This window comes from Protopterus annectens, chromosome 7.part1, assembly GCF_019279795.1.
Source record: "Protopterus annectens isolate FY-2018-M chromosome 7.part1, PAN1.0, whole genome shotgun sequence".
Lineage (NCBI taxonomy): Eukaryota > Metazoa > Chordata > Ceratodontiformes > Protopteridae > Protopterus > Protopterus annectens.
In genome coordinates this window covers 27214722-27234757 of record NC_056740.1, presented here as the reverse complement: position 1 = coordinate 27234757, position 20036 = coordinate 27214722, and the positions used below count along the sequence as shown (strand labels likewise).

Sequence of the window (20036 nt, the reverse complement as noted above, 5' to 3'; positions counted from 1 at the left end):
CCCAGATGGCCTATCTTACGCCAGAAAAACAGGGGCAACTAACTCAGTACTTCAAGATACTAGCAAATTGTACCAGGCTAACTGCAAGGAAAATCCTGCAGGCTATGGGCTTCATGGCATCTTGCATTCTTCTAATCCCATGTGCAAAGTTGCATATGAGGAAACTTCAATGGTACCTAAAAAAACCTATGGACTCAACACAGCCACAGTTTGGAAACAATAATACCACTAATTCCATGTTTGTAAAAGGAATTTCTATGGTGGGCCCAAGCATGCCAAACAAACACAGGTCTACCATTCTGCAAGCCTCAAGCAAATCAAGTCATCACAATAGACGCCTCAGACTACGCCTGGGGGGCACACATGACAGACAGATGCATTCAGGGCAAATGGTCCCAAAAGGAAAAGCACCTTCACATCAATCAAAAGGAAATGCTAGCAGTGATAAATGCAATTACAGCTTTCAAGGACCTCCTGCATCCAGGGCAATTATTGATAAGAACAGACAACACCACAGTAATGTGGTACATAAACAAACAAGGAGGAACACATTCATACCCCCTGTGCAGGCTGGCCATGTCACTTTGGAACATGGCTCTGGAATGGCAAATCGAGCTTCAAGCACAGTACCTGCCAGGTTTGGAAAACACGCTGGCAGACAATCTAAGCAGAAATATGACAGACCCGCACGAATGAAAGTTGCATCCTCAAGTGTTTACAAAGATAATCCAAGCGTGGGGAAGGCCAAACATAGATCTCTTTGCCTCCCACAGGAATCATCAATTGACAAAATTCTGCTCAAGGACATTTCATCCAAAGGCCTGGAGAGTAGACGCCCTTTCTTTCAGTTGGGCAGCACGGACAGTTTACGCCTTCCCACCTTTGCCTCTACTGCCCAAGGTACTCTCGAAAGCAAGAGCAGACAGACCAAAGATGATACTGATTGCTCCAGACTGGCCAAGACAACACTGGTACCCACTCCTGAGGAGCCTAACACATTCTCCTCCCTGGACCCTACCTCTAATGCCTATTCTTCTGACTCAGCACAGCTACAAAACTCTTCACAGTCAGCTGAAAACACTCAATCTGGCTGCATGGAAAATTCCTTAACACCACAACAGACCCTGCTCTCCAAGGAGGTGCAGGATGTCATTTTGGAGGCCAGAAGGCCATCTACTAGAAAAGCTTACTCCGCAAAATGGAAACGGTTTTGCGCTTGGAATGAGAAAAAGGGCCAGGATCCTAGAAAACTGAATTTGCCTCAGATATTACAGTATCTAGTTGAGTTGTTGAACAGTGGACTTTCATTTTCCTCCATCAAAATCCATGCCTCAGCCATTTCTGCAGAATACAACACTGCTCCACCCTTATTCTCTCACCCACTCTTAAGGCAGTTCCTCAGAGGGGCTAAGAATATAAGACCTCCAAGGAAACGACCAATACCAGCCTGGGATCTTAATTACATTCTAGAAAAATTAACATTGCCTCCCTTTGAACCAGCTGCCTCAACAGATTTGCAATATTTGTCCTGGAAAACAGCTTTCCTTCTGGCTATTACCTCAGCTCGTAGGGTCTCGGAACTACAAGCCCTCATGGCTGTGCAGCACTTTCTCATCTTCCATCAGGACAGGGTTTCCCTACGAACCTACCCATCATTTATGCCTAAGGTAGTATCCAGGGTAGCTTTAAATCAGGCCATACACTTACCTACCTTTTACCCCAATCCTCAAAACAAAGGGGAAAGGCTGCTACATTCCTTAGACATCCATAGACAGCTACGTTACTATTTGGACAGAACAAAGCCTTTCAGGAAATCAGAACAACTCTTTGTGTCCTATGCTGTAGGAGCTCAAGGGAAGCCAATTTCCAAACAGACAATTTCAAAATGGATAGGCCACTGCATACGGTTTTGTTACTCCTTTCATGGTAAATCTGTACCTGCAGGCATCAGATCCCACTCCACAAGGGCCACAGCTACCTCTGCAGCCTTCCTCAGAGGAGTCCCTACCAAAGATATTTTGGAGGCAGCCACTTGGTGTTCTGTGCATACCTTCACTAAACACTACCACCTACCTTTATACTCCAAAACTAGAGCAGGCTTTGCCACTGCTGTGTTGCAGGGCATTCTGGCTCCTCCCAGTTCCACCTAGTGCCTACCACCCTGTGCGTAGCTTTGGGATTCTACCCATTTGTTATGACTGCAGCTGTATGCACGATGAACATAGTACAGTTTTGTACCTACCATAAATGTAGATGTTCGAGTGCTAATACAGCTGCAGTCCAGGTTTCCCTCCCTCCTTCCCCTCTGGGTACACACCTAGTGGCTAACTCCTCATCTTACAACCTGATTGGGTTATCCTTCTATGGTGTATTTGCTTGCAACTACTGATTTTTGATTATATTGCATTGCATGGTTATATATTATATATATATATATATATATATATATATATATATATATATATATATATATATTGCCTTCCTTCTGAGGGCACCTGACATCTGGGGCAAGAAAGACTGAAGAAAATGGCGTCGGCTGTGTCTTGTATACCCCTGTCGCACTGACGTCAGGAAAGAAAGCGACAACAACCTACGCCGGACCTAGACTTTGGAATTCGGCCGACCGAGGACCCGCCTGACGGCAGGAGAACCCATCTGTTATGACTGCAGCTGTATTAGCACTCGAACATCTACATTTATGGTAGGTACAAAACTGTACTGTACTCATAACCTTGGAACTCTTTATCAACATGCATCGAATGGTTCAGACAAGGACACTCTTGCATCTCTCAGACTCCATAAATACCACAATATTTTTCAGTTCTTTGCATATTTCTGAAGATATTTATGTTGCAGTAGGTGGGGATACATCAGTGGCTGCAGAGTCGCAACACTGTTTTAAACCTTGTTTTGATATATAATCCTCATTATTGCACTTTATTGTGGTGGTTTATTCCCAACAATCTCATTGTAGGCCTTGCTTTCCTGCACTAAAACTTGTTGCAAGTTCAAACAAAGGCTACTATTTTAGCTGGGGAGCCCAAGTCTAACAAAGAATGCTTCTTTAGCTGTGGAGCCCAAGTCCAACAAAGGATGCTTCTTTAGCTGGGGAGTCCAAGTCACTTTCTCAGTGGATCACAGAATGTTGCCACCTGAGGAAGAAAGCTTGTTATTAAACCTTTTGGAGCAACAGGCAATTTTTCTTCCTAGGAAAGCTGTAGGAAGGGGGTTGAGTTCAAAGCCCCTCCTGTTTCTGGTTAGCCAATCTGTCCATATTGTGGTACCAGACAGAAAGATGTTACACTTATACAGGTTCTACAGACAGATAATGCTGGTCTGGTAATGGTAGGGGCACAACCGTACCACCGTTTCACATCCTGGGAGAAGTGGATGTACTATGGGCTACATGAGCCACAGTTCCAGTTCTCTTCTAGAACTGCAGATTCAGGAATCCTCCTTCTGGAGTGGGAAACCCTAGAGTCTGGCCTTTTTGCCACATTGGAAATATAGTGCTCCCTCTGTTTTGCTTTGTTCAAAAGGGCAAGAAAGAGCTGATGGTGGATATATCCTACCTCCAATGAGAAGGAAGATTCTTGTATGTCTTTGCACCCTTTTCCTGGTTCTTCACCTTGTTGTACAATTTAGTAGGGAAAGACCAAATCTCATACTCATTTCTTCTTGGTGGCTAAGTAAGAAGGGTATGCTTTCAGCTTTTAAGCCATCAGATTTGGTAGTACAGCAGATCGCCCCAGTATAAGACAAGGTAGTAACCCCCCCCACACACACACACACACACACATATACACACAAATGACTCTCTCCTCTTCAGAAGTCTAAAAATAAAGTGGATGATAAGGAAGTTTTCCTTTGAGGATGCTGAGATTTGTACCATTATTGAAAATATTCAAAATGCATTTCACATATTCTGGGATATACCTCCTGTCATTGTTGCAGATCTGATGGTTTAGGTGGCAGTATCTGAGTATTCAAAGGACATCTAAAAGCCAAAAGAAAGCAAGTAACCCAGAACTTGAAAATGCTTGCACAATAAATGTTAGTGATATTTAATATAATATTATGGGTGCTTACAGTTCACCATCTTTGCCCTTTGCAGGGAATGAGGATTCACCGTATAAACTCCAAAATATAAATATAAAAGAAAAATCAGTCTTTTTCAGGGACTTAACTACACAGACATTGATTGGGAAACTACTCAACATAAAATAAATGTGCCCAGTTATTAATTGACTATGTAAAGCAACTGTTTGGATCAAGCAGTATGAAATCCAGCTGGGATGGAAATATAGATGTCACTCTGTTCCCCTCCCGTGGTTATTCCCTTTGTAGTCATCACACATGACATCATCTTTAGCCTAAAAGGAAAATCACAGTCATAATTGAATCATTCTTATTAGGCTTTACCACTGGAAACTATGATGGAGTAAATGAAAACACAGTCAGACTAGGATACTGTCCTCAGCGACTTAAATAAATCTGCTTCTGATACTGTAAACAAGATCCGTGATGATATTAACTTATGTATTCGAGTAAAATACATGTAAGGTGTAAATTTATTTATTTTTTTTTGTTAGCTGCATTATAGGGGTCCAGGCACCTGACAGGTGTGAGGTGACTGACTGGAATTCCATCCAGCATCAGTTCTGTAAGGTACATATGCACATGCTTACTCTCACAAAATACTGCATGCACATTTACAATTTAGAGGGTCACCGGTTCACCTACAGCATTTTTTGAAAGTTTGAAAGCATTGTGAGGCAGCAACACTAACTGAACCATTATGTTACCGAATAAATGTATGTTCAAGTAAGACATATTTTGCTAAGTCACAGCATTAATATGCAATACAACAGGGAAAAATCATATTATGTTTAAACAAATCTGGATTAAATATAGAGCAAAAACTATTAATTTTACAAAATTTTACTTGATCTCAAAGGTTGAAAGCATTACAAAGGTGATCTTTCAGCTGCGCTAGAAAATTCAAAGGAAAAGATTTTGAATATAACACATAACACTAATAATGTGACCACCCAACTGTAGGGCACTGTGAGCCCACATGCAAAAAATAATTTATGCAGGTTTCACTGAAGGAAAAGGCATATATCAGAGTGCTTGTATAACAACATATGAAATTGCTGTTTAGATAAAATTAAAAGCCGATGTTCCTTGGTACCAGACAACATTGTTGGTGGTCACCTAATCAGAACCAATATAAACTTTTTTCCCCTCCTTTTTGCTTCCCCTATACAGTGGTGGTCATCAGCTCCCCATCAGTCAATTGACCCATTTGTTCATTAATTGCAGAGGGTAACAGTCTGTCAAGAGGGACCATTGAGCAGGCAGCCATTAGTGGAGGTTTGAAGTATTTTGATTTTTGCTGCCTTTACTACCCCTTGCACACACATCCGTAAATTGCACAGTTGCATGCTGTCGGCTGTTATGCTGGATGATCTCTCATTTCTGCAAGGGATGGCACTGTTTTTTCTTTTTTTCACAGCAAAACATTCTTCCTCCTAGCATTTATTGAAGTGTAATTACTATTTGGCTTATGAGGTCTGGGAGCCTTTTTTGGGGGAGTCCTTGGTACTTATTTTAAATGTTGCATTCTAGCATGGGGCTTCACTGCACACAGTGGGGTTGCAACGTGCACTAAATAGATGCAGGTGATTTGATCTGACTGTTTGCGTAATATCTGTACTATTCTATAAAATCTAAAATCATTTCAGTTTGTCTTCCACATCTCCGGGTACGTTTCTCCCCAGGCTGCATGCTTTGAGCTACTGCTTTGCTATTACTTTTTAAAATTAGCTGCTGTCTTTTTGTACAACTGCATCACTGCTCTGTCTACCAGCTGCTGGTCATTTGTGCGGAGAGGTGCTGAAATCTGAGTAGCTGTAATATTTACCTCTCAGTGCCCCCCCCCCCCCTTGCACTTTTCCTTCACATACTAAATATAAAAACAGATTTGGATGCTTTTTTCCCCACAAAACCACCTACTCCTTTGAATAATTTAGCCTGTGCACTATTCCACAAACTATGATTATCCTATTTAATCCCTACAACAAATCTGGACTGTGCAGTTCTCCAGAATTTAAATTGAATTGATTACTCCTTTTATGTTTCCTGTGCAATTCTCTAACACCTGAATAACTGGACATTATTGAGGATCAGCCAACCTTTTTCCTCTCATGTTGCCAACTTCTTAGCATTTTGTTTGTTTAGGCCGTGTAGGAGTTGCCTTGTGCTGACTAATAGTGAACTCTTACTTAACATAAATAGCTCTGTGAGAGGCGCAAATATTTAGATAGTTTTGTGGCATTTCTCTCATCTGAAACCATGCACAATTGTCATCATACAGTCACACCTTCAACCTCACCTCCATCACATTCTGAACAAAACCATGTCAAAATTTCTTATTTTTTTTTAATTTCTCCAAGTCTTTTGAGTTTCTAATACCTTGACAGGAATGGACCCTATTCCTAAGTTAAAGTATGATTAAAGTTCATTAAATTAATATTGTTTCAATCTTTGATGTCAGCCAGAAGTGTTCTTCACAGCACCCACAATGTGCCCATTAATGACTCCTCCTGCAGTTCATACAGAGTTACATGTATTGGTAACATATCTAAATACGATTGTAGATTCTTTTTTTATAAGACTTGTTGCGCCTACTACTATTGGAACTGTCTGGATATCTTTCTTCCACATTGGTGTCATTTCTGCCTGCAAATCCTGATATTTTATGACTTTATGTCTCTGTACACAAGACACTGTAGTCACTGGGTGTGGCGATTTCAATGATCAATGCTACTTTTGTCTTCTTTTCATGGGCCACAGTATCCGTTTTTCTAGCATCTATCTTTTGAACTGTTGGTAATGGAGGATCCCATGTGATGTAGACTTCATTTTTCTGTGATGCTTTGTGGCTTATGTTTCCAGTGTTTTTCAGCCACTTCATTACCATAATATTTGCATAATGTCTTACACCGAGGCTGGTGGGATGTATGCCAAAATCTCCTACTACTGTTAAGAACAGGTCTTAGTGGAAATTCTCCAGCTCATCTTCTGCATGCTAAGCTTGGCTGGTCCCAGTCATGTATTCCTAAATATGCATGCAAGTCCTCTGTCAAAGAATGTCTCCTCACTAACTCATGGCTATGCCCATGCACATCAACTGTTGATCTTTATCAGCAAATACTTTACATTCTTACTAAGCTAACCTCTCATCATGCTATCTATACATTTGTACTAGTATCTTATTTGATGTTAATTCTCTGTTGCTGTTCTTCTGGACCTCTGCTACTTTCCATGTAAACAAATGTTAATAAATAAATAAACACACTCAGCTTACAAAAATGTCTTGGTGATTAATGACTCATTTGTTAGGCATACAGTTTCTGCACTCACAAGGTTGGACAAGAATGGGGTTGCAGTCAGATGCATTTCAATTGCCACGATTTCTGCAGTTACATGAACCCTAAAGATCTTTTCCCAGGGCAAATATGTTTAAGACTTAGTGGTGGTTTATGTGGGACTGAGTGACCTGGAATACAGAACCCTGAGCAACATGCAGAGAGACATGTCAGAACTTTCCACACATGTGAAAAATGTAGGTAAGACTCTGTTCCTGAGTGAAACCGGCTCTTCATCAAGAGTGATGCCTAGGTACAAGGAAAATATATTTGTCTTCAGTAATTGGCTGAGCAATTGGTTTCATTCTAGGGAGATCCAGTATTTGTCTGCATGTGACAAAGTAATTGATAATGTAACTTGTTTCACAAGAGATGGCCTGCACCTCTCATTCCAAGGTTTCTGCAGAATGACTAAAGCCTTTCCTGCCCCCATAGTGCCTTTTCAGACAGAGTACATTTAATGGATGTCCCAGTGTAGCAAATTCATCAGACCCCAGTTTGCACCACATTAAGGCGGTTGTTCTCAGTGCCAGTAGTGTGAAAAACAAGCTTCCAATTCTTAAGACTCACCTGCATCTGGAGATGTGTGTGTTTGTGTAATTACTGAGACTTGGCTTAAGTCTTATAAACACTCCCTCCACACCTGGGTTTTGGTTCTACCTTACCTTTAAGGCCTGCTGGCAACTGTAGAAGCATCTGCATGTTTGTCAAGGATCATAGCACATCCAGAAAGATTCACAGAGACCCAAGAACAGATCTCATAGAATTCCATATCACCATAAATAAGACAAACTGACACCTTATAACCTCCATGTCTCCATATGATAATGCTAGATTCCTGGAAATATTTAAAGAACTCCATATTAATAAGAACTCCATTATTTTGGGAGATTTTAACTAATTGATAATTAACTGGCGCATCTGTACCCCGAATATAGACTTAATTAACAAAAATTCCATGGAATAAACCCATCAGAGGATATAATATTCTAGAGCTAGTCCTGACAAATACAGTCTCTACATGTTCTGTTCCCTGGTCTCTCTGAGCCCAGTTAAGGTGGACCATAAACTTATGACATATTCCTTCAGAATCTCCAAAGCCCCTGAAGCCAACATCTCTGAATTTAAAAAATGTAAAAGGGCAAACCTCTTATAGTTATATGACAAGATCTCAAAATTCACCAGTAGAAGCTCGGACACTGACAACACCAGTCAGGTTCACAAAGGAGTTCTACGCCCACTTAGATTAATGTTGAAAATTAGCAGTTTCTACTAGAGCAAAATAAAATGTCAAACTTAAAACCAAGCCACTGTAATGGTCCAACATAAATTTTACAGCAAGATTTAAAAAAACTCCTTAAATTATATAGCAGATCCAGAACTTCTCACAAAAACTATTGTATAAACACATCACTAGAGAAGTGAAAAATAGTATTTAAACTAGTAAAGAAACAAATAAACTTAGGCCAGCTTCTGACTGAAAAATACTATTAAGACTAGTAAAGAAACCAATAAACTTAGGCCAGCTTCTGAAACTAAGGATAACTACAGTTACAGTTTTATCTTTGTTAGGAGACTAAAGAATAATATCCAACCAATGTTCAGAACTTATCCTAAACCTGGCCACCCACTCCAACTCAGTAGACCTTGCCAGTATACTAGAAAACATGTTTAGAGCAAACTTCACCCCCACTGATGCATCTGTCCTTACTCCACATATCCCTAAGCTCCTACTATTCGTCCCCAAATCCCACTCCCCACACAAATCCACTTTCACTGTTTCTTCTCTCAGTAACACCCTTATCAAACCTGAACCACACACCAAGCTACTAGGTACTATAATCGATAACCAGCTCAAATTCGACATCCGTAATCAGCACTGTATTAAAAAAAACTAACCAGAAACTGGGCCTTCTCTATAGAAATAAATAAATCCTTGCTCCCAACTCCAAACCAGCCCTAGCACAAGCATTCCTTCTTCCATGCCTGCTCTAGGCCTTACCTATCTTTACCCATCTCCAGTCATCCCTACTAACCAAACTCGAAAAAACCTATAACAATATAGCCAGATTCACCTCCCTCCAAGCAGCCATATAAACCACATCATCGCCATACCCTAAAACAACTTCAGTGGCTTGAATTCCCCCAGCTCCTTCTTCTCTCCCAGCTACAGTGTACACACTCCATACTAAATAAACTCTCTGCCTATCCCTTTCTTTCTTCCATAGTATCCCATTACATCCCAGCTCTTTCACGTCTTAGCTCTGATCAGAACCTTCTAGACATGTATAAACCAAACAGAAATATTGGCAAACTCCTGTATAAAAACTCAGTATCCCTAACTTGGAATAGGCTTCCTCCTAACATCCGTAGCATTAATAGCAGCAGCTCCTTTAAAACTGGAGTCAAAAACTATTTCCTGAACTCAAGATCCTGCCCTTGTCACAATCCTCAACTTTCATTTCTTCTCCAATTTTTATTTTTCACCTCTTTTCTACTTCTCAGAATATGTTAATCATATTCTCTCTTTTCCTGCATATGCAAAACTAACTTGCTCTTATCCAAACATCTACTCTGTACACACACACACACACAAAAAAGCTGCGTTTCATGTACTTTTAGTTGTATATTTTCTGCACCTTATTATTTATCTATTTTTGTAATGCATGTATTATTTTGTATTCTTTCTTTGTAATTTCATAAATCTGTATATAGCATGCTGGAGATTTACTCCTCGGATCTCCATTAAAAAAGGGCCACTTGTCTCAGTTGGACTAACCTGGTTAACAAATGTCAAATAAATAAATTCCCTGTTACCATCAAGAAGTATGTTCTGAAGGTGATATCAAACACCAAACATTCTTCCTTCATGAGTCCTAACAATATACCAAGATGTTGAATAGTGCCAATCACCACCCTGCCTTAACCTAAGTTTAGTCACAGGATTTGTCCCTGAATTATAGCGTACTGCAGAGGTGATGCCCCTCCACAAGAGTAGTCCGACCTTGGTAGTAATAGATTCATCAGCCTTATGAAGCTGATCTGCAAAGCTGTGGAGCATTTCATACCTGATCTCATTAGTTATGACATCAAAAATCTCATTAAAATAGACTGTCAACAGTTCTACTTTTTTCAAAGTGAGATCCTGTCTATTAAATCTAGTTAACTTCTTTAAGAGGGTCACAGAGGCTGTTGACAGTGGCCGTGCTGTTCTCACAGTGTATCTTGACGTAGCAAAGGCTTTTGACACCATACCCCATGGGGGCTTTGTTAGTAAACTAAATGCTTTAAATATAGTTCCTTATGTCGTAAGATGAATAGCTAAAAGACCGAATCTGTATAATTTGTTAGGAAGTACTTCATCTGAAAGTGTGATGGTAAGCAGCAGAGTCACCCAAGGCTCTGTACTGAGACCCATCCTTCTCTGCATTTATTTCTCAGTTACCCAGACTGAGAAAAAAAACTGTTAACTACATTTGCAGATGACTGCAAACTAGGTGTTATTGTCGAGACCCTTCTGACACCTGTAACCTTCAGAAAGAACTTGCACAAGTTAGTACCTGGTGTACTGAAATTTTACTAAAATTAGAATTGAAAAAGTGCAGTATTATTTCATTTGGTGAACAACCCCTACCTTCTACATATAGTGTAGACAATATTCCACTAACAAACAAGAATAGTCAGAGACCTAGGTGCCTGGGTTGACAGTTCCCTGTCTTTCAGTCATTATGTGGCAGCTGTAGTCAGAAAATCCTTCTACGTAGCTAGTCAACAGTATATCATCCAGATCTAAAGATGTCATCATTTCCTTACATTCACCGCTGATTAGACCAACCATATAGTACATTTTAACCTTTGGAATGTACCTCAGTTGACATATTAAGCAACTAGAAAAGCCTCAGAGATTCCTAACGGTAAAGATTCAGGCTTAAAGACAGTGAGTCACCAAGAGAGGCTAGAAGCAAGCTCTATGACTTTTCTGAATATCTTATAAACTCTTGTGGGGTGATTCTTGCCTTGACTACCATACCATTAGAGACCCTGTTGTCCTTGATCTCTTTTAATGCTACAAGTCTAATAGCATAGCAAATACCAGAACCAGGAACCTAATTTTTCATCAGCAGATTAACAGAACATCATTGTGACAGAGAGAGATTCATTATGCAGTACCTAACCTATTTTTGAATGAGTTATCTCTGCAGTTTAGGTAGAACCTGGATGACTGGATGGGTACCTTCAAATGTACCACAAATCTAAGTGGACTAGCCCTTCTTGAGAAAGGGGATACTGCCTGAGGGGGTGGTATTAGCAAGGCATTGATGGTTGCAAGATTAAATTTCCTTGAAACTTCTTTGATTGAATCCTGTGAAGCAAGTGATGTTCAGACTTGCCACGTTTTTCTCACATTCTGTTCCTTATCTGCTGGCAAAGTCTTCCTTATCTGCTGGCAAAGTCATACAGCTCTTTTATTCATCTGTATACTGCTCTGCACCAGCTACTAAAGTAGCATGTGCTTGGGCATGTGTAGAAGCCAACAGCAAAAATACTATGTTTGTTATATTTGAATTTCTGAACTGGTTATGTTTTGGCTTTTAAAGACATTATGTATTATGGTGCCTTCCTAAGCTTTGCAAATGTGATATAAAATCCAAGAACCTTGCACAGTTTTGGTAAACTGCTCCAATATGTTTTAGTGTAGCTTGTATGCAGGACACCTTTTTTATTTCTTGGCTCTGACTTTTAAGTATGTGCTTGCCATTCTTGCCTTCATATCTGTTTCTACTTCGAGTTGGCTCAATTTGAGATACAATATGATTGCTATAGAAAGCAGCAAAGTGAAGACTAGCTCTTGAGCAACACATATACCAGTGGTTTGTATGTACTTCTACAACTACTACCAAGGGTCTCCCATTGCAATGCATATCTGTTATAATTTTGCTTTCAGAACCATTGTTTAAGTAAGCAAACTCCAAACTTGGTTTTAAGTTTGACTAGTGGTTTATACAGATTAAAATATAGCTAAAGATTGTTGTGACTTTGTGTAGTTTATAGTCACTCTCATCTTGGCTAAGGTAATGGTCATTGTTTGTTTCTGGTTCAGTGATGTGTCACCATTTGAATTATAGGAAACCACTGATTTAATTTTATTTATAAAACTTCTTAACATTTCACATATGTCTGGCATTGTTCCATGAGAATTTGGAGCAACTCCTATACAAGATCAATCATCTGTAAGAGCAGGTGTCATCAGTTTGAAATGTGAATGGACTTACTTTCATATTATGATATATTTTGTTGCATAATAATAATTTATCATGTTTTAGAATTTGTAACATTTTAAAAAGTACATGAAGTAACTTAATAGTAGTGGCGTATGAGATGCATCTCAACATGAATAATCATTTTGGCGAAATAACCTTATGTGGAAATAGCAGTACTATAACTAGTATTTCAAATTATTTTTAAAACAGTCTGTGTACTGCAGCTTCATAGCTAAGAGAACAGATGCAGTAATTCATAATAACAATAGTCTGTTTTATTGCTAAATTGTTTAGCTGGTAGAAAACTGTTGTATTCAGTTCTGTGTGGTTAAGTTTGCTTTGTTTTGTGTTAGCTGTGTCATACCACGTAAAGCAAAGCCTAAAGCAGAACCCTTCAAGCATGGCAGTCTTCCAGTCACAGTAGTATCCTGTGGATAGCGTGGTAAAATCTTGGACATGCTCACCCTATTACAGCAGAAGCTTAAATGATGACTCTGTTTTTCTTGTGCATTGTTCCCACAGGTAATGGATGATTACACGGTCATTGGTCGCTCATTGTTTAAGAAGGAAACAAACATTCAACTTTTTGTAGGGTTGAAGGTCAAGCTGTCTACTGGAGAGGATGGAGTCATAGAAAGTGGTTTTGGACAGAGTGGGAAGTTCAAGATTCGCATTTTAAGTAAGTACTGAGTTATATAAACCTCTTTAAAACTGAAGTGAGACTGTGCTTTTGTGTCAAGGAGGCATCTGTATGTATTATTTCATAAGTATTTGCTGACAAGTGTACCTCTTATTTAAATAAATGTTATCTAAAGGTCTTTTGGATGTGAGAACCATGAATCTTTTTGTGGCTCACCAGCGAAAGAATGGAAAATGACATAGAATAAGAGGCTTGTTTGACAAGTATAACTGTTGCAGTATTTATTTTGAGCCAAATGTTTTTAAATAGAGTTTTTATTTTTTTTTTTTTAGTCACCACTGTCACATAAAACAATGAGTTGCCAGGAGGCTTTTATGACACTTATTTTGTTCTGTCTTCCTCTTTGTCTTTTTGGAAAAAGCAGTTATTACTTCAGAAGGGGCAGTTCATAAACTTTAAAGTGGATTTTTGACATTGGAATGGTGTTTCATGTTTGAAACTGGTATTTTTGTTCGCAGTTTATACTTTCTCTGAGTAGGTAGTCTAAAATGTTTTATTAATATTTCTAAAGTGTAATTCTGTTAAGATCTATGGATCTGCATATGTATAGCATGAAACACAACAATAATAAATATAATTAAAGTATTTCTTATGTTTGTTATAGACAAGTATTTTCTTACTTATTTTCTGAGCTAGCAAGTTATATTGATATATTGTTATATTGATGTCTTAGAAAATGTTATTCAGCCTTTGGTTTTCATTGTCTTTTGGCATTCTGTCCTGCTGCAGTTGATAAAAATAACTGATGAATTTTAGTTTGTAAGATATAAAAGAAAATGCATTGCAAGAACCTTGGAGAATAGATGCTACATACTGTGCAGCAGATTTATACCATTCCTACCAGTAATATACTTAAGGCGACTGATGTATTAAGTTATATTTATGTACTTATATTCTGCAGTCTGAGAACTGTGCTGTAGCATAGTGCAAAGGCATCTTCTCATGTAGGATGTCTTGGACTACTGCTGGACAGGTTCACAGTATGTATGAGGCATGCCGTATAGATGATTATTGAGAGGCCAGGCTTATGAAAGCAAAGTGTACTTAAGAAGTATTAGTTGCCCCAAGCAAGGAAAGCCGTACTACATATCCAAGGGTGAATTTCTAAATGTCCATCCAGTCATCAAGATTGATATTAAAGGTAGCCAAGTGTTGCTTTGCCAGATGTGCTAGAAGAACCATATTCTATAAGTAGGTGATGTATTCTTTAGAAATCTGTCCCACCAGCATACCCCGATGATTTGATGGGTACACTTAAATTTACTCCGGGGATGTCCTTCTTTGACCTTCTTGAAGGTGGTACAGAGTAAGGTATAGGCATTGGCAAGGTGTAAATGGTCTTGGGTCTGCAATAATCCTGTGATCTTATTTATGTTATAATGAATGTTAGGGTCTTTGGTGCAAGTGTTTGTGAAGCCAGTGGTCTTTCATAAATGCAGGATTTCAAGCAGTGCAGAGTCTGTTATGGCACAGAAGGCTAGGCTAGGAATGGATCTCTGTGAAGGAGCCAGTTTTAGATGGAATATAGTGAAAGGGCGTTTAATCTAGTTGGGCAGGATGTTTGGAGAGGTACATGCTGGAGAGGGCTTTGTAGTGGATGGAAGTCCTTGTGATTGATGTACAGACAAGAATAATGACTTCATTATTCCTAGAGGAAATGCCACTGGAATTTAACTTTTAACAAGTAGAATGATTTTCTGACTGACTGAAACGTGGTCCCTGAAGAGACGGTCTGTTGCTGATAAAGGCACCCAGTTCTTTGACAACATCCTTGATTTTAAGGGGGTGTAGTTAATATAATATGAATTAGGGGAATCTTGTATCCAAAATAAAACTACACTAGTTTTGCATTAAGCTTGAGCTGAAGGTCAGCACACCAACCAAAATCCTGATCAAGCAAATGAACACAGAAACACAGTTCTGTTCAGCTGTCCTGATTTACAATGTATTTCTTAAGATATGTGTGTATTTTTTTATATTTTATTGATTGGGTTATCCCTGCTGGAGAGGGAACCTTTTTGGATGGGGCACAGTGAGAAAAGCTCCCATTTAACAGGTAAATTAAGAATGTAGCACAGTCGTTACTTTTATAGTATTGGTGCATCAAGGTCTGTTTTTTTTTTCCCTATAAAAGAATTTATGGCTAAGGGAGAATTCCCTGAATCTCAAAAGGGACAATATTTGCAACTGAAACATTATCGCTTAAGAGAATCTTACTTCTAGGCTCTTTTTGTGTTCCTTTGTGCACGTGCAGGGAACACATTTCTTTAATAATAGGTCATACTCTACACATGACGTAGTGCTGAGTAGCAGTGTCTCACAAGCATTTACCTTACAGTTGCTGTTTAACCACTTGCCCACTTACTTCATTGATTAGTGGTGGTGTTTGATATAGAAGATGACCACTGATTAGTCATCATAATTGTCACAAAAAACACTGTCTGGAGTAAAAAAGAAACTGCCGTAGAGGCCAGACAGTTGTTTTAAGACGGGCTAATTTTGAGCTGGCTGTATGGAAAGGTGATAAAGTAGAGATGGAAATGTGATAGAATGGAGGTGGAATCTATAATAATATTTGAATAGTTGTCACTGGAGAAGTTACCAGATAAGCTGTAACCCATTTCAAGTCTTCACATGTGCTACTTTTCTAATGCAGTGATTTCAAATAAACATGCTTTTGTTATACTCTGAGTTGCTATCTTTGTTATTACCATATCAAGGTTACTGACTCAGGCCACTTGTAGATATTTATGCTTTCACTGTATTCAATAAAATAGATATTTACTGCTAAATAGTATTGGAGGGTTTGTATAGAAAAGAAAGATGTTCTTCATGTTTCACTGTTGCAGTCATTACATTTGGGTAATCTGCTGGCAGGTTGCCCTCAGTCGGCCTGATTAACAAAGTCTTGGGTCCTGTGTCGGTTGCTGTCCCTTCTTCCATGACGTCAGGTCGTCAGGGGTGTAAAACATGCAGCCGACACCATTACATCAGTCATTCTTGCCGCGCGGTGCCCAAAGCAGAAGCAGTTTGCAAGTGGCAGTCAGCCGACTCCTGAATTTTTCGTTTTCGAGTTTCAGAACCAAAGTCTTCAACTAAAAGCTAAGTACCCCGTTGGGGAATCTTTTTCTTGCTCCTTACTGATGTCAGTAAAAGTTAATAATTGTATTACTTGTGGGAAGCAAATACCTCATAAGGATTTTCATTTGTACTGTATTCCTTGCCTAGGCCCTGACTACGACTTACCTTGCTGTCGGTTTTGTGCTTTATTTAATCAGTGCACTATCCGTCGTCGGTACATTTTTGCTTCTAAATAATCAGTGCACTATCCATCGTCGGTACATTTTTGCTTCTAAATATTTCGGTTCACAGTTTAATTATCCAGAGATGACGTTGGTTAGCCATCCGTCTACCGGAATACCGAAATAACGTAAAGAAAAAGAAAGAGACAGACCGCTGAGGTCCAAAACTGCCGACAACGCTTCTCCTAAGCCAGTCACCAGTTCGCCAGTACTCAGTGAGGTGCTTTCGCAGCCCCCGATACCCGTAACTTCTGATGCGCAGGCCTCTACTGAGACCCATTCGGAGTCCGGTATGCCGCGAGATGCTTCACCTGTGGAACCCGCGGATGTCTCTACCTTGGATGGGTCCAGAGCCGCTATGCAGGCACCAGCTTCTGAGGGTGTATTCAGGCCTACAGACTTGCATATTAAACTGATTCCACCTTCAGTACTAAGGTCTAAATCACGATCTGTGTCTAAAAAACCAACGCCCAGGCCACATGTTCAGGCCCCTATGCCTAAAAAACAAATGATCAAAATGGGTGAAGATTTAATTACTCTAATTAGGGGTAGTCAACACCCCCTTTCTAAGAGGCCTAGGGCTGAACTTGACTATGAATCTTCTGAACAGGACTCTGTTTTTTCTGACTCTTCTAATGACCTGGATTTGTCCATACCTGCTTATGAGGACTCTGATGCAGAGGATTCCATTCCCTCTGCTTCTCCCCCTGAGGATTTTTCTTTTGGAGAAACTTTACATACCTTAAGGGAACATTTCCACTGTGAAAGTCAGGATTTTTTCTGAATCCAAAAAGAGGCTTAGGGATTTCCTTCTTCCTCAGCATAGGCCTTTGGCTATACCTCCTGTACTAGACATTGTTGATGGTGTTTTTGGAATCCAGTATGGCCCCTGATTCCCTGCCTCCGGCCACTAGTAAACCAGACAGATACTACAGAGTTCATGAGTCCCACAAATTCCTTTTCAAAAATCCTGTTGCAGACCCTGAAACCATTTCTCGGGGCCCCAAGGGCATTAAGGCTTCTACTGCAAAAAATCCTACACCTTCAGATAGAGATTCCAGGGTGCTGGATAGATGGGGTAGAAAGGTTTATACTTCTGCAACCTTGGCAATCAGAGCTTTAAACTGTCAATTCCATATGCTAAAATATCAACAGCATATCATGGGACTGCTTAAACAGAAAATTATGTTGATTTCTGACTGTGTGGAAAATAAGGATTTACAGGATTTATTGCATTCAGCTGAACAAGTTGGAAAACATACTTTGCAATGTGGTTGAAGACTTGCAGGAGTATCCTCCTTATTCCCTGAACAGGTGGGTAAGCATTCCTTGCAATGTGTTTTGATGCTTTCAAATCCCTGACTGTCTGATTCTCTTCTGGCTCAAGAAAAGGGAAGACCTTTTACAGCATTTTGGAATATGTGATAGCAGTGCTAAGATGCCTAGCTAAGATTTCTGACGATATAAAAAGTCGAGGAAAGTACCTCAAGACATGTGCTTTCTGGGTGTGAGACTGAAAACACAGCAGCCCAGATGGGCCTTTTTAACCCCGACAAAACAAAGAAATCTTTCATACTACTTCCATCACTATCTCTTCACTGGGCTGACTGCAAGGAACAGTCCTTCAAGCCTTAAGGTTTTTTCTTTCAGTTGGAAAAAAGGTCATGTGCGCCACTACTTTTTCAGGGCTTGCTCCTAAAGGTCGACGACATTGGCAATGATTTACTGGGAGTCTCCGTTTTTATTGCCAGAAGCCTCCGCGGCATGACCCACACCTGATGTCTAGAGGACGCTGTCACCTGCGGTCGGTCAAGCCTCTCTCTTCATCTAACATCACGGCATATTCTGTTTGTTTGACTTCCAGTCTCAAGCCAACTTCCTCAACAAATTATAAATGTAATGAAAAAAGAAGACCACCTAGTACAGAAAAATTATGAAAAAAAAAAAGAAGATTTTTATTTTGGAGTGCAGCAAAGAATTTGGAGATTTCTGAGCCTAATTTGAAGTGTGGCTCTTCAATATCTTACTGAGTTATTGGACTTGAAGGTTTCTCTTTCTCTTCCATTAAGATTCATGCTGCAGCAATTTCAGCTCACTATGATTGTGACCACCATTGTTTTTCGCTTCTTTATTTCAAGCAATTTTCTTAGAGGGGCAAAATAATACCCCCCCACGTAGAGAGCTCCTACCTTGGGATGATCTCCAATTTGTGTTGGGAGAAACACTCTTACAACCTTTGAGCCCTACGGCTTCTGCTGAATTGAAATACTTGTCATGGAAGACTGCTTTGTTATTCCCATCAGCTTCAGGGCATTCCACTTCCACTAGGGCCATTTCCTTCAGCAGCCTAAGGGGTATAAGGAAGCTAACTTTGAGGCAGACACTTGGAGTTCAGTGCGCAAGCTCTTTTTGCTTCACCATACTTTCTTCTCTAAATCTCTTCTCTAGCTGGCTTTTTCACAGCTATTTTGGTAAGGCATGTTGACAGCTCCTGCTTCCTTTCCTGTTGACAGACCTGCTGGATTCCCCTTTAGCTGCCTTCTCTCCCAATGGTTTGGGATGGCGATGAGAGAATGAAGAACATAGTACAGTTTTGTACAATGTATAAATGTAGATGTTCCATAAATGATTGCTGCACCAGTCAATACCCTCCCTCCTCCTTCCCTAGTGTTTAGGGGTGGTTGTGGTGAGTGAGGTTATACTTTTGTAATTTATTATATTGTACATATTTTTTGGTGTTTGGTGTTTTTGGTTTTGCAGCAATGTGGATCCTCGAACATCTACATTTATGGTAGGTACAAAACTGTACTTTTTGATTCTTTGGAGGCCTCTTGCAGGGCTGCTGTTACTGGGTCTGTGCTTAGAAGGCATGCTTGGCTTAAGGAGCAATCTCTGCCTGATCATGTTAAAGCAAAACTGTTGGATGCTCCTTTGCAGCAGGACCGTCTGACAATAAGGCTGAAGAAGTTCTAAAAAAGATGGAAGATAAAGCTAAATCTATGCAAACCGTGAAAGATTTCTTACAGGTACAACCTCGAAAATTTATTAGGCACTGGCCCACCAAGAACTGGTCCTTTCCAGCTCCTTCCAGAGCCACTCAAGCCAAACCCAAATATTCCAAAAGCACCAGATTTCAGTCCCAAGGGACTTTCAGAGCTAAGCAATGGGGTGCTTCCACTTCCAAATCTGGAAATAGCAAGACATCACCCTATGGTAAACAGTTTCAATGACTTTCCTTTAAAATTACCAAGCACTTGCCTCTTAGCCGCCCCTTTGGGGGGAAATGGCTCTTCATGCAAAAAACTGGCAACGTACAACCCAGGACAAATGGGTTTTAAAT

General features: G+C 39.8%; 1 protein-coding gene across 1 annotated transcript in view; it reads left to right on the top strand.

Moving 5' to 3' along the window:
* The window catches only part of EEFSEC (eukaryotic elongation factor, selenocysteine-tRNA specific), a 1871323-nt gene that overhangs the window by 1361694 nt on the left and 489593 nt on the right, over positions 1-20036 (top strand). Inside the window, exon 6 of the mRNA XM_044078534.1 lies at positions 13217-13373. Within this exon, the coding sequence (XP_043934469.1) occupies positions 13217-13373 (157 nt within the window). The remainder of the gene's footprint in view (positions 1-13216; positions 13374-20036) is intronic.